This window comes from Tachypleus tridentatus, chromosome 1, assembly GCF_004210375.1.
Source record: "Tachypleus tridentatus isolate NWPU-2018 chromosome 1, ASM421037v1, whole genome shotgun sequence".
Lineage (NCBI taxonomy): Eukaryota > Metazoa > Arthropoda > Merostomata > Xiphosura > Limulidae > Tachypleus > Tachypleus tridentatus.
In genome coordinates, this window is record NC_134825.1 from 2,492,370 (window position 1) to 2,506,114 (window position 13,745).

At 35.5% G+C, this 13,745-nt stretch overlaps 1 protein-coding gene across 2 annotated transcripts in view; it reads left to right on the forward strand.

Moving 5' to 3' along the window:
- LOC143230391 (N-acetylglucosamine-1-phosphotransferase subunits alpha/beta-like) overlaps positions 1-13,745 on the forward strand; it is a 179,919-nt gene that overhangs the window by 26,367 nt on the left and 139,807 nt on the right. For both annotated transcript variants that reach the window (XM_076464018.1, XM_076463930.1), the window contains exon 4: positions 4,151-4,350. In XM_076464018.1, the coding sequence (XP_076320133.1) occupies positions 4,151-4,350 (200 nt within the window). The remainder of the gene's footprint in view (positions 1-4,150; positions 4,351-13,745) is intronic.

Below are 13,745 nucleotides of genomic sequence, written 5' to 3' on the forward strand. Positions count from 1 at the left end.
AAAATAAAGTTTTACAATTATAAACATTACACAGTAAATTTACACTTCTTGTGACATTTTAATAGTCATAGAGTTGGTGGTTTGTGCAGCCAGTCATTTGACTCGTCTCTGGTCAGCAGTTCCAAATTAGTAACAGTAGCGTATAGCGTTAGTAGCTTTGTAATGACAGAGATAGGATTAGCAATGAGGATTGTACCTCAGATTACAAGCTTCCTACCCCAATTGTGTGGATTTAAGTTTAACAATAATCAACTGTAATGGAAACATCTCATTTACAGGAATAATCAATAAAAATGTAAGTAATCATAAGCCCACATTTCAATTACTTTAATGACAACCAATTTAATCATTATTTTAGTTAAACAAACATTGGAATAAATGAAGACTGTAATAATCAATCAGTAACACAAATTTGAGTTTGTGCTATTTCCTTGACGTTAATGGATTAGTTTATGAATCACTACTCTCTATAATAACAGCTCATGAATAATTAATTAAATGATCCAGCTGTAATCAGCAACATAATCACATCAAATTGGAACTCTTTACAAAATATAGTCAAATGCAAAAGATTTTTAGTTAAATAATGAAAATACAAAATGAATGTTTTACACTAACTTGTATAAAGTTTCAAATGGAAAATACAAGAGAAGAAACTATCTAACAAGATAATTTTACTAATCTAACTTGTTTAAAATCAAAATTGCACAAACTTCAAAAATAGAAATGTGAAATAAACCCTTAGAACAATAGATGCATGTATGAAATAAATAAATAAATTTTAAAAATGCAGATATATGTGCCAAAAATACCCGGTATTTATATTCATGCAGCAGGAAACTCAAGGTGTTCCCTTGCTCTCACATTATGGTAATCAACAGATGTTCTATGGCAACAGTTGTGAAAAAAGTAACCTCAATCCAGTACTGAATTTGATTAAGGCTATTTTTGTTTCTGCTTGTATATGGTAGATTTCAAACTCTGATGAAAATGTTGCTCTCTATTCAGTAGATCTTTCTTTCATGTATATGTATAGTTAAGGCTTCAAGACCATCTCCACGCACTTCCATTTAAGAAGTAAGATTTTCTACATTGCAGTACGTTTGTAGTTGACATTTGGAAATGTCACCTTTAACTGCGGATTGTTTGATTCTTAGTACATGTTTTGGATGTAGTTATCCAAGCAAAGGTGAATGCACATGAGGTGGTGCCATTGGGTGCCTAAAAAGGGCTTCTGATGCTGAGATGTGACCTTCTTAACAGCCAGTGTTGAAGCTGTCTCCACCTGAGTCCAAAACTAAGGATCAACCTGACTGAATCTTCACAGAGGTGTTACTGGGCCAATTCCTTGTTTGGCTTTACCACTCTATCCAATAAGGGCTGGAATTTTGTGAGTGAACACCTCTGACTGGGACTGTGCAGCTGCAAGAGATTCCAATTTTGAACTTGCAAAGCATTGACCACCAAGACATCTTCATTCATGGATTCTACTGAGTAGAAGATCAACCATCTTTTGGAATCTCAAGATCAGTGAGGAAATTCAGATCCTCATCAAACAGGAAGTTCTGGATATACTTAAAATTTCTCAGATATTCATCCTTCCATGATAATCCATGGAAGTTTCAGTACACTAAAGGCTGAAAAATGTTTGGTAAGGAGATGAAAAAGATAACCAAAGTGGTAAATAATTCATTTTATATAGTAAAAGTTCAGAGTGAAAATTTGAGATAAAATGAATTACAATTGGTCAGAAGGTCAGCTAGGTGTATAGGTTTAAAAGGGTTCATTACTGCCTGGCTCCAGCCAATACTCTCCTTTAAAAACAGTTTTAAAGGTAGATTGACTGACAGGTTACTTTGGTTAAAAAACATTTCTGTTTAATTCATGCCCTACTTGTTATGGAAAGTGTATCTCCTCATCAAGAAGTTTATAGTTTCATCACACAGATGTTACTTTTCTTTATTACACTTCCAGCCTTTATTTTAATGTGTCTTATACTAAAAGAAAGTAGAGAAAACATTACATATTCAGTATTTCAGTTTGCATCACTGTAAATATTTGATCATGACTAGATAAAACAGTGGGTATACAAAGTTTTTATGTGTAGCTCCTGTCTGTGAATTTGATATACTATTGATAATATTACTTGCCCATAAACATTTTGATTCAATCCAGTTGAAATGTCATGCACTACTTTTTAATGAAAACAACAGGTAAAACATTTTTTATGCAGATATATTGTGATTTTATTCACTGCTACCCACATAATATTTTAATGAAATTTTTATTTTAAGCCTCATGACAGGATTCAGCTGAATTAAATCATTTGTCGCTGAAATCCTTGGAGATTAAGGTTAATGTGTGTATTATTTACAAAGTACTTCTGAAATGGAACACCATTCACTTCATGTGGAGAAGTTGTATACCTCCTATGAAAGTTCTAGCAAGGGCTGTCCAATATTCTTTGTAGAGTTCTTGTCTCTCAACTGGACTGACAGATGATTCTCATGAAATGATAATTCAAAAGCAAGAATCATGAAATCCTCTCGTGGATTTTGGATTTCTAGCCATTATTCAGTTCTGTAAACTTTTGTCTAGGTATATATTTGCTAGGCCTGGCTATTCCAATATGCTAAGATTACATGTATGGTGGGGTTAAAGTACACGTTTGTTTCCAGAGGTACATTCACAATTTAATTAAACAGCATTATTAAACTAGTTGAAGTACCTGTCTCTTGGATGGAAGTTGTATATAAATTTATGGTAAATGAAAGGCTATCTTGGTGCATCAAAGGTTTGCATCCCTTGTATATAATCAGACCAATCGACACCATGAAATAAAACACTTAACTCACCCCTTCTGCATAGCAAGCTTGGGATTATGATTTAAAACAGTTTCAGTCTAATTGTTTTAAAGTGGTTAGTATTGTTTTTAAATATTTTCCCAAAGTAAAAAATATCATTTTTTATTGTATCAATTTTTTGACCTGGATTCTCTTTTTTCTTCATTTTCTTGTGATCTTTGAGTAGCTTCTCTTTCTGTTACTTTCCAACTTGGATGTTTTTCCTTTTTTTATCATTTTACTTCTCTCTTAATATTAGCATTTTTTTTCTTTGTGTTGCTTAAGATATCTTTCTTTGTTTCTAAGGCATTTTCAAACTGTTTTTAAGTAAGGTTTCATGAATTTCAACTGATTTAAAATATTAAAAAATAAAAAGATTATTCACAGAATGTATTTGTTGAATACTCATAGAATAATTATAGATAAATATCTCAAGAAGATATGTTTTTTAGCTTCAGAAATTAGAAAGCTCTAACAAATAGCATGCAAAATGTTGAAATTTATTGTTTTTCATATTACCAACTTCAAGAATTTCCTGCTTTCAAACTATTTGGGCTACAGGTAAGCAAGTACAGAAACTATGTATTTCTGACCATGTTTTGTCAATTGATGGTCTGCCCAAGTGGGAAATTTAAAAATTTTTACCATTTCCATAATAATAAGAATTGCACTGGTGAAAAGTAAAAAAAGTAGTTGAGGCTTAGTTTTAAATTAATTTTTCAAGATAATCTTAATAAAGCATTCATAAAATGAGAATTTTACATCTCAACAATTTGGTTATGATGTTCTATTAATGGTTATTGTGAGTAGGCATCACACTGAATTATTTAGCACTTGCTGTCAGTATTTTCCCCTGTAAAAGAAACAAAAAAAATGCATGAAACTCAAAAGGGTGAAATAAGATAACAAATAAAGACTAAAAATTGCCATATGCTCAAAGTTTGTAAGTTTTCAGCCGTGTCTTAAACTTAGAATGTATTGTTTAAAAAAATGATAAATCCTGTTCAGCTCATTACTGAATCTTCTGAAGTTCTCTGATGAATAATGATGATTGACATGTATGATAGAAAGTGTCAAGATGTGTGACTTTTGCCACGTTGCATTGCAAGTTGTAAGTGTTGAGCACCAGAATATGAACAGTCGTTGCAAAGCAGCATGAGTCTGGGAAAATCATTTATTTAAAGATTAACCCTCTGTTTTACATCAGTTTTTATAGGGACAAATGCATAATTTAAACACTTAAAGTTTTCAAATGTACGTGTTTACCATTGTATTTGACAGCTAAAAATTTGTTTTCATTTATCTAGTGTCAGCTGCAGCTATTCACATTGTGTACCATCACACTTAGTACTTGTTAGACCATCACTCCCATCTGGACTTGTGGTGTCAGATTTAGAAGAAATTGATTTAATGTTTAGTTATGTTTCAAGAACATTTGTAGTAGAAAGTTATATTGGAAACAAGAAGAGCAACTTGACTGTTCTGGACTTTGGTAACATTGACACAGGTTAGTGACAATTCTCTTTTGTTGTGACATGTAATAAATCCTAAACAGTGAAAATATTTGTTTAAAACTATATTTACTATAAATCATTAATTATTTTAAAACTAAATTGAGAAAGAATATTTATATTTCAAACATCTGTTCTTTCATCTTGTTTTAAATTTATTTTTAATAATAGGCTATCAGCACAAAAGACATCAGTGTATTTAATTTTTAAACCAGTTATGCTCAGAATATTGTTAAAGGTTGCAAAGTATTGTTGTAGTACTTTTATTTCCTTGATGGATCCTTTTAACTTATTCTGGTAAATTTATATAAATGTTCATTCCGTGCAATGGCAGCAAGTTATTGTATTTCCTCCTTTTGTTGTTTTTATGTGCTCGAATAAATTACATGTTTAAAATGTAGTTTACAACAATGTCTCATCCCAGATTGTGAAGACCATTAAAATCCTTATGGAAAAATATAAAACTGTACATTAATTTGTCCTTTCACAAAGTTTTTTTGGTGTTTTTCTTTTCACCATAATTTTCATCATAGGCTTGTATTGTGTATCTTCTTTTGACTGGTGATCCTATCAGTGGAGTAGTTCTTATGCACAAGGTTTGATAAATCCACTGATAGCTCTAACCTTGATGAGTTGCTGAAAATAGCCTCAACAGGAACTCTGGTTTTGTTAGTTGGTTGAGGTTCTCTAATAATTATTCACTTGAATTACCTTGCAGCCTATCTCTGACTGACATATCTTTAAAGATGGTTATAGTGGATGAACTTTGGTTTAGATTGCCTGTATTTTTAGATTCATTATGATACTTTGACTTCTCTTGCAACAAGAATGGCTTAATTAAACTATGTCATCTGAATGAAGCCCCATTTTATCAGCATTCACATCAAAGCTACCTTTTGTGTTGTATTACAGACTTAAGTCTTTCCTTGAAAGTATCATATTTCATTATATCAACTTCATCAAGAGTTCTTCCAACCAAGTTTCTGATCTAGTTGAAAATAATTTTAGTACATCTTTAGTCTTTACTTTCATGAGAGCTCTTCCAACCACCAGTTCTTCAGGACATGGTAGAGTATTTAGTTCCATTATGAGTATTTGCACCAGATGAAAAACGTTTGTTAATAATTCTTTGTGTGACTATTTGACTTGCTGATACAATGTCCACTCTTGCTGTTGTAACTGAAGGTTTAATTTCTGGTGTAGTAGTTTCCATAGAGAACAGGGATTTCCTGGTCATAGACAGTAAAAATATCTGATTCCAGCCTAACATTGCACATAACTGTCCACATGGCATCAGACTCCCCAGTATGTACTCTTCTTCAATGTAAATTATCAACATCATGAAATGTAGAGAAGCTTACCATCATAGGAAAACTTTATCTTCACTTTTGGTAGACCTTTGTTACTTCCTGCTTTTATCAATTCCATTTCTTTTTCATCACTGGAGGAAGAGTTTCATCTTTTATTCACAAATTGGAGTAAACAACTGTAGCTGCTGAACCAATGTCAACTAGCATAACACAAGAATTTTCATAATAAAGACGTAAACTGGTGGATGATTTTTCTCTTATAAGGAAATTCTTTTCTTATTGGGAATAAGAGTATTTGCAACTGATATTTGCCTCATAAATCTAACTACATATTATTTTCATGTTTTGTTAATTTTGTTGTTCTTTTGATTTAACTGAGCTGTGCATCCTTGGATTGATAAGAACTATTTATTACTGACAGTTTTGGCTCGGTTTCAAACACTTATAACAGTTAACCCTTTCTGGTAGCCTTTGTGAGCTCCTATTCCATACATACGTGTAATATGTTCCATCAACTTGCATATGTATTATCTTTTGGTTTATTTCTCTGTTCTGTTTTACTGTTTCTAACATCTTGTGATTGGTTTGTTCTGTTCATGTATGTGTATTGAAGGAACCAAAGTAATGAATTTCAAATCTTGTTAGAAACAGTGAAGTAGAGATGAGGGTATTGTAAGATGCATAGTGATGAATTTCAGACTTTAGTTAGAGTAGAGACATTAGTGAAGTTTAGATGAGGGTATTGTAAGATGCATAGTGATGAATTTCAGAGTTTAGTTAGGGACATTAGTGAAGTTTAGATGAGGGTATTGTAAGATGCATAGTGATGAATTTCAGACTTTAGTTAGAGACATTAGTGAAGTTTAGATGAGGGTATTGTAAGATGCATAGTGATGAATTTCAGACTTTAGTTAGAGACATTAGTGAAGTTTAGATGAGGGTATTGTAAGATGCATAGTGATGAATTTCAGAGTTTAGTTAGGGACATTAGTGAAGTTTAGATGAGGGTATTGTAAGATGCATAGTGATGAATTTCAGACTTTAGTTAGGGACATTAGTGAAGTTTAGATGAAGGTATTGTAAGATGCATAGTGATGAATTTCAGACTTTAGTTAGGGACATTAGTGAAGTTCAGATGAGAGTATTGTAAGATGCATAGTATTGAATTTCAGACTTTAGTTAGGGACATTAGTGAAGTAGAGATGAGGGTATTGTAAGATGCATAGTGATGAATTTCAGAGTTTAGTTACGGACATTAGTGAAGTTTAGATGAGGGTATTGTAAGATGCATAGTGATGAATTTCAGACTTTAGTTAGAGACATTAGTGAAGTTTAGATGAGGGTATTGTAAGATGCATAGTGATGAATTTCAGACTTTAGTTAGAACATTAGTGAAGTTTAGATGAGGGCATTGTAAGATGCATAGTGATGAATTTCAGAGTTTAGTTAGGACATTAGTGAAGTTTAGATGAGGGTATTGTAAGATGCATAGTGATGAATTTCAGACTTTAGTTAGGGACATTAGTGAAGTTTAGATGAAGGTATTGTAAGATGCATAGTGATGAATTTCAGACTTTAGTTAGGGACATTAGTGAAGTTCAGATGAGAGTATTGTAAGATGCATAGTATTGAATTTCAGACTTTAGTTAGGGACATTAGTGAAGTAGAGATGAGGGTATTGTAAGATGCATAGTGATGAATTTCAGACTTTAGTTAGAGACATTAGTGAAGTTGAGATGAGGGTATTGTAAGATGCATAGTGATGAATTTCAGACTTTAGTTAGGGACATTAGTGAAGTACAGATGTGGGTATTGTAAGATGCATAGTGATGAATTTCAGACTTTAGTTAGGGACATTAGTGAAGTTCAGATGTGGGTATTGTAAGATGCATAGTGATGAATTTCAGACTTTAGTTAGGGACATTAGTGAAGTTCAAATGAGGGTATTGTTCAGATGTGTGTGCCTTAAGACACATGATGATAAATTCCGATACATTGCTTCACCTCGTATAAATATTTTCATTGCATATCCTCTATATGAAAAATAATTTTCCACATGTTGCAAACCATGAAGCTCCCACTCAACTTTGAAATGACTAATTTGAATGTGACTTGCATACAAATCATCATGTAACAACCCTCCAGCAATAAGACAGCAGAATACATTCTTGAATAACACAATTATTGAATAGTTCAGTTCTATCAAACTATCACTTCTTGTTTGGCAATACTAGTGTTGTAATTTTTAGCTTGTGCATTTTTTTTCAAACAAATTTATTCTGTATTATACAGTAGTGATATTGTTATCTTTTTGAGTTATTCTGAAGTGGAATTATTTTATATTTGTACAGAATTTTATTACTTCCTTATGTACTTTTTATTTTTCTACCATCATTGTTGTATTTACTTATTCATTTTGCATTATCATTTCTGTGTTACCACTTTGGAGGTTCTATGTTCTACCAGCATATTTACACAGGTTTTAAGTAGCAGTATTCTACAGAAAGCCATTGCTTTACTTTGTCAGAGGATTGATAATTCAATAAACTGACTTTTGTTGGTTCATGCATTTCGATATACAGTTTGCTGACTTTGGAAATACATGATGTTTTGCTTTGTGAATAATAATATTTTTAATTTTATTATCTGGAGTTGTTTGGGTTCCCTAACAAAGTTTTATTACATTGGATAATACTCAGAATACATGCTATCAGTTAGTCTTGGTTTATTTTCTTCTGCTATTTGCTTAGACTTACAATTATCTTTCTTATCAAGTTACTGGTATATCAAACATTAATTATATAGTTTTTCTTTCATACATATATTATGGTTACTACACACTTTACTTACCCTCGGTGTGGATTCCTGTACGTGGGGAGGGGACTTCCCAGGGAAGGTTCTGTTCTTTCAGTTTATCTTCTCTGGGATCTAAACATCCACTCACGTGTTTGCCGCACGTGGTGACCTGTGAAGGGGAGAAGAGGATCCTGGTGGTTGAGGGATCCAACCCTAAAACACCACTTTTGCTTTGAATTCCTACAGATGGGTGGCCTTGAGGTGGCCCCCATGGGTCAGTCAGCTGTTCCACTTGAGCTAGGGTCAACCAAGTACCAGTGTTGGATGTTCTCAGCAGGTGTTGTGGACATTGTATCTGATGCTGGAGTTTGGGTATGGTGCTCACGAAACCTTGGCATTGCTGCAGTGTTCTGGTTTGACATTGTAGTGCATCCCTTTGTAGGGCTCCATGGTGGGTGGGGTTAGTGGGCACCAATATTTGCCTTTTTTAAAATTGTGGATTCTCCAAATAAAAACTTAAATAAAAGAGTGAAAAACAGTTTATAGGTAAACGACCACATTTTGAAGATTCTGAGCAGCAATCTTCAACATCTGTAACACTCATTTCACCTCATTTTCTTGTACTACATTCTACAAAGCTTTGGGACAGATGTCTCCCCTTTTCACTTAGAAGGGAATAGAGGGACTTGCTGGCTCCCCAAAGTCAGTATAGAAGCTTTGGTCTGGTGACATATTGGTGGAAACATCCACAATTCAACACTGAACTCCTCTTGCATTCAAAGGCAATTGGGGATATACCTATTGAGGTTACACCTCATACAACTTTGAATTCATCACGAGGAGTTATTCTTGAGAGGGATTTGAAGAACATCCCAGAGTCAGAGATTCTTGCTGGTTTCTCCAGTCAAGGTGTTTCTGCACTGAGGTGTATCTCCACTCGCAAAGATGGAATTACGATGCTGACTAATATCCTTGTTCTGACATTTATATCACCATGTCCATCTGCCACCATCAAGGCAGGTTACTTAATTGCAAGGTATGGTCATATGTTCCAATCCATCTCCGATGTTCCCAGTATCAGTGGTTCGGTCACTCAAAGACGTCATGTTGTGGTTCTTTGACATGTGCTCATTGCAGTGGCAAGGATCATGATGCCTACGAGTGTGAAATGGATCCTCATTGCATCAATTGCAATGGCTCTCACACATCCTACTTTCGTTCTCGCTCTAAATGGTTTGAAGAAAAAGAGGTGCAGCATTTGAAAGCTATTCATAACATTACTTATTCTGAGGTTCGATAGTTGCTGTTCACCACTTCATCTCGGACATATGCTGCTGCACTTCATTCCACAGCTACAGTGGGAGTGCAGACAGGTTTCACTGTGCCTCCAAAAGAATTGTTCTCAAAACAAATAGAAAGTCTTTTGACCTCCATGGTTAGGAAAGTTGATGAATCAACTTTAACATCCATCTCTGTCCCTTACATACATTCCAACAAATCCTAAGATCCACTTCCTTCAGTTCTGGGTACAGGCATTTCCTCATATACATCTTCCTCTCCCACTCCAAGATGCAAAACAATCATTTGTTGATGTCCTCATTCTCTGTAATCTCCTCCTTCCAACAGCAAAGACCTACCCAATCGACCCAGGGCAAGATCCAAGGAGGGCGATAGACCTCCCTCGAATAAAGACAGTAAAGAAACAATACGTGGTCATAAACAGAAGGGTTCTCCACCCAATTCGCCTACACATAAATAAGAATGGCCACCTTGATACAATGGAACTGTTGATGTTTACGTTTTAATCTGGATGACATCAAAATACTGATTGCTTCCTACAGTCCTGTACTTCTTTCCTTAAAGGAAACATTTCTGAAACCTGCCAATACAGTAACCTTTTGGTGGTTTTCTTTGTACAGAAATGACAGGCAGTGTAATGGATGAGTGTAGGGAGGGGTGGCACTGTTGGTTGATCAGCAAGTGACCACCCTGTCTTTGCCACTCGACACACCCTTTAAGGCTGTAGCCGTCCATGTTTTCTTGGGTCGTACCATCACTGTTTGTTCTCTCTACTTGTCTCCTGGAGAGACTTGTGATCAATCAGACCTTGATGCTCCCATTGAACAGTTGCTATCTCCCTTTTTAATCCTGGGAACTGAAATGGACATCATTCCCTCTGTGGAAATGCTGATATTGATGAGAGGGGCTGCTCTGTAGGGCATATGCTTTCTGAACACCACCTCTCTCTTTTCAATACTGGTTATTCTACTTATTTTCATGCACCCAGTCAGTCCTTTACTGCTATTGATCTCTCAGTTTGCTTCCCTTCATTATTCTCCCAATTTTCATGAAGTGTGGACAATGATCTACGAGGCAGTGATCATTTTTCTATAATTTTGAGAAAGACTGACTGTGGTAGATGCCACCCAACCAACGTGCCCTGGTGGAAGCTGGATCAAGCAAACTGGCCCTCTTTCACTGCTCTTGCAGAACTTGATCCTACCATCATCTGTATGCCATCAATAGATGACTGTGTGGCAGCATTAACGGACTGTAATATACGGCAGCTGCTCAATGTATTCTTAAATCCTCGAGACATTTTCCACTATATTATCGTCCGTGGTGGAATCCTGCCTGCCACGTGGCACGGAAGGCTCAAAAACAGGCCTGGGATACTTTCCATAGATATCCCACACTCGAACTGCATAGCTTTCCAGCAGACCTGTTCACATGCTTGATGGGTAGGATGTCAAAGCCAGAAGGAAAATTGGATTAAGTTCACAACCAGCATATCTTCTACCATCATTTTCAAAGTCATGTGGGAAAGGATTTGAAAGGTCATTGGGCAATATAATTCTTTTTCCCTCTTGCTCTTGCTCTCTGATAGCCAGGAAATAGCTGATAACTAGAGCATTGCTGATACTCTAGGTGAAAGCTTTTGCCAGGTATCTAGCACTTCTGCTTCTTCTTCCATCTTCTTATCGACTATAATCATACTCTTACACTGGTGGAACTCAAACTGGCCTTTCAGAGGTCTGACAATACATCAGTTGGACCTGATGATGTACACTATGAAATGCTGTGCCATCTGTCTCCTGCTTCTCTTGATATTCTTCTGATTGTTTTTAAATGGATCTGGCAGGAGAATGTTTTCCCTGATGCCTGGTACCAGGCTATAGTCCTACATTTCTCTAAGCCTGGGAAGGATCCTAAGATTCCTTCAAACTACTGTCCAGTTGCTTTGACTAGCTGTCTCTGTAAGACTTTAGAGAGGATGGTTAATGCAGGGCTGTGTTCTGAGTGTCACACTTTTCATTATAAAGATTAATGTCATCAGTGAACAGCTTCCCCCTACAGTTGCAAATGGTCTTTTCGTTGATGACTTTTACATCTCTCAGTCATCAAATATGAGGTTTATTGAGCAGCAGCTACAAACTGGAATCAGTCATATACTTAAGTAGACCACAGCAAATGGTTTTCAACTTTTTCTCACTGAAACTGTTTGTGTACATTTCTGCTGCCAACAGGGTATTCATCCAGATCTACAACTTTGTATTGATGATGATGTACTTCCTGTCGTCCCTGAGACAAAGTTCTTAGGTCTCATATGTGATTGTAAATTAAACATTATTTCCCATATCAAACAACTTTGTGTCAAATGTGTAAGAGCACTGAACATCCTTTGTGTTCTCTCTTCCACGTCTTGGGGAGCAGATAGATACTTCATGCTTAATATTTATTGTGCCCTAAACTGATCCAAACTTAACTATGGGTCTATGGTTAATTGGTTGTGCCAAAACCTCAGCACTGAAAATGTTGTATCTTATCCACCATCAGTGGCTTCAGCTTTGCACTGGAGCCTTTTGTACTTCTCCAGTCCAAAATTTATGTGTGGAGTCCCATGAACCCTCTCTGTATATTTGCTGTTTGCAGCTCTCTTTTATGTGTGCTTCCAAACTTTGTTCTTTCTTGCAGCATCCTGCTTGGGGCTGTTTTTTCTATCCTCAGCAGGCCACACTTTTTTATAATAGAAAATATACCATTGTTGCTTTTAGCCTTTGTATCTGGGCACAATCAGAAAAATTGGATTTATCTTTGAATAGCATAGCAGTATCAACAGTGGCCTCTTCGACCATGGCTAATTACTATCCCCAACTGTGACCTATCTTTGAGTCATCTGAGGAAGACTAGTACCCCCAATTGGAAATATTGCTCTTTATTTGCTGAACATTTTTCAAATGATCCATCCATTCCCATATATATGGATGGTTCAAAATCAGGTGACTCTGTAGGCTCTGCCATGGTTTGATAATTTGGTTGTAGCACACAAAATCCCCTTTACAGTTTCTATGTTCACTGCCGAATTGTATGCCATTTCTCTTGCCTTGAACCATATTGAATCTATGCAATATACAAATTGTACAATCTATACTGATTCACTCAGCTGTCTATTGGCCCTGAAATCATTCCATGTTTGTTACCATCCTATTCTTATCAATATGCAAAACAAACTTGCCTATCTCTCTCTCTCTCTATCATCTATCTTTGTCCAGTTTTTTTGGATACCAGGCCATGTTGGTGTTTGTGGGAATGAGCTAGCTGACAGAACAGCAAAGTTCATCTGTTCTGGCTCTGTCACCACCATCTTTGTTCCATACATGGACTATGGTCCAGTTATCAAAACCTGACTATACATCAGATGGCAGTCGACCTGGAGTGAGCAACGACATAACAAGCTTTTTCAAGTCAAGCTTTCTTTAGCTCTTTGGCCATCTTGTTTTGGTAAAGATTGAAGGGAGGAAGTTGTCTTGGCTAGTCTACACATTGGTCACAGTATTTTTTTTAACCCACCACTTCCTTTTATCTGGTACTGATGCACCAATGTGTGGTCTGTGTGGCACTTAGATCTCAATCGTACATATTTTATTATCATGCCGTCGTTACACCCAAAAATGACGATACCATTTTAAACATATTTTTAAGGTAGGTTTGCCCTTGACATTATCCAGTGTCATAGGTGATACTGGTTGCCTCACTCATGTTTTTACATTTTTAAGAGCCATTGGTCTTTTTACCTTAAGTTTTTTATTGAACTATATACTGTTTTAGCATGATTTCTTTTACACATTAATTGTACTTTGACCTGAACCCAGGACTAGAAAGGCCAACTTCAGGAGACTGACAACAAATTAGAACTTAATGCTTCAGTCGTCCTGACAGGTCTTAATTTTACATATTTTAACCTTAATTTTCATATACCATTATAGTATACAACATATTGTTAA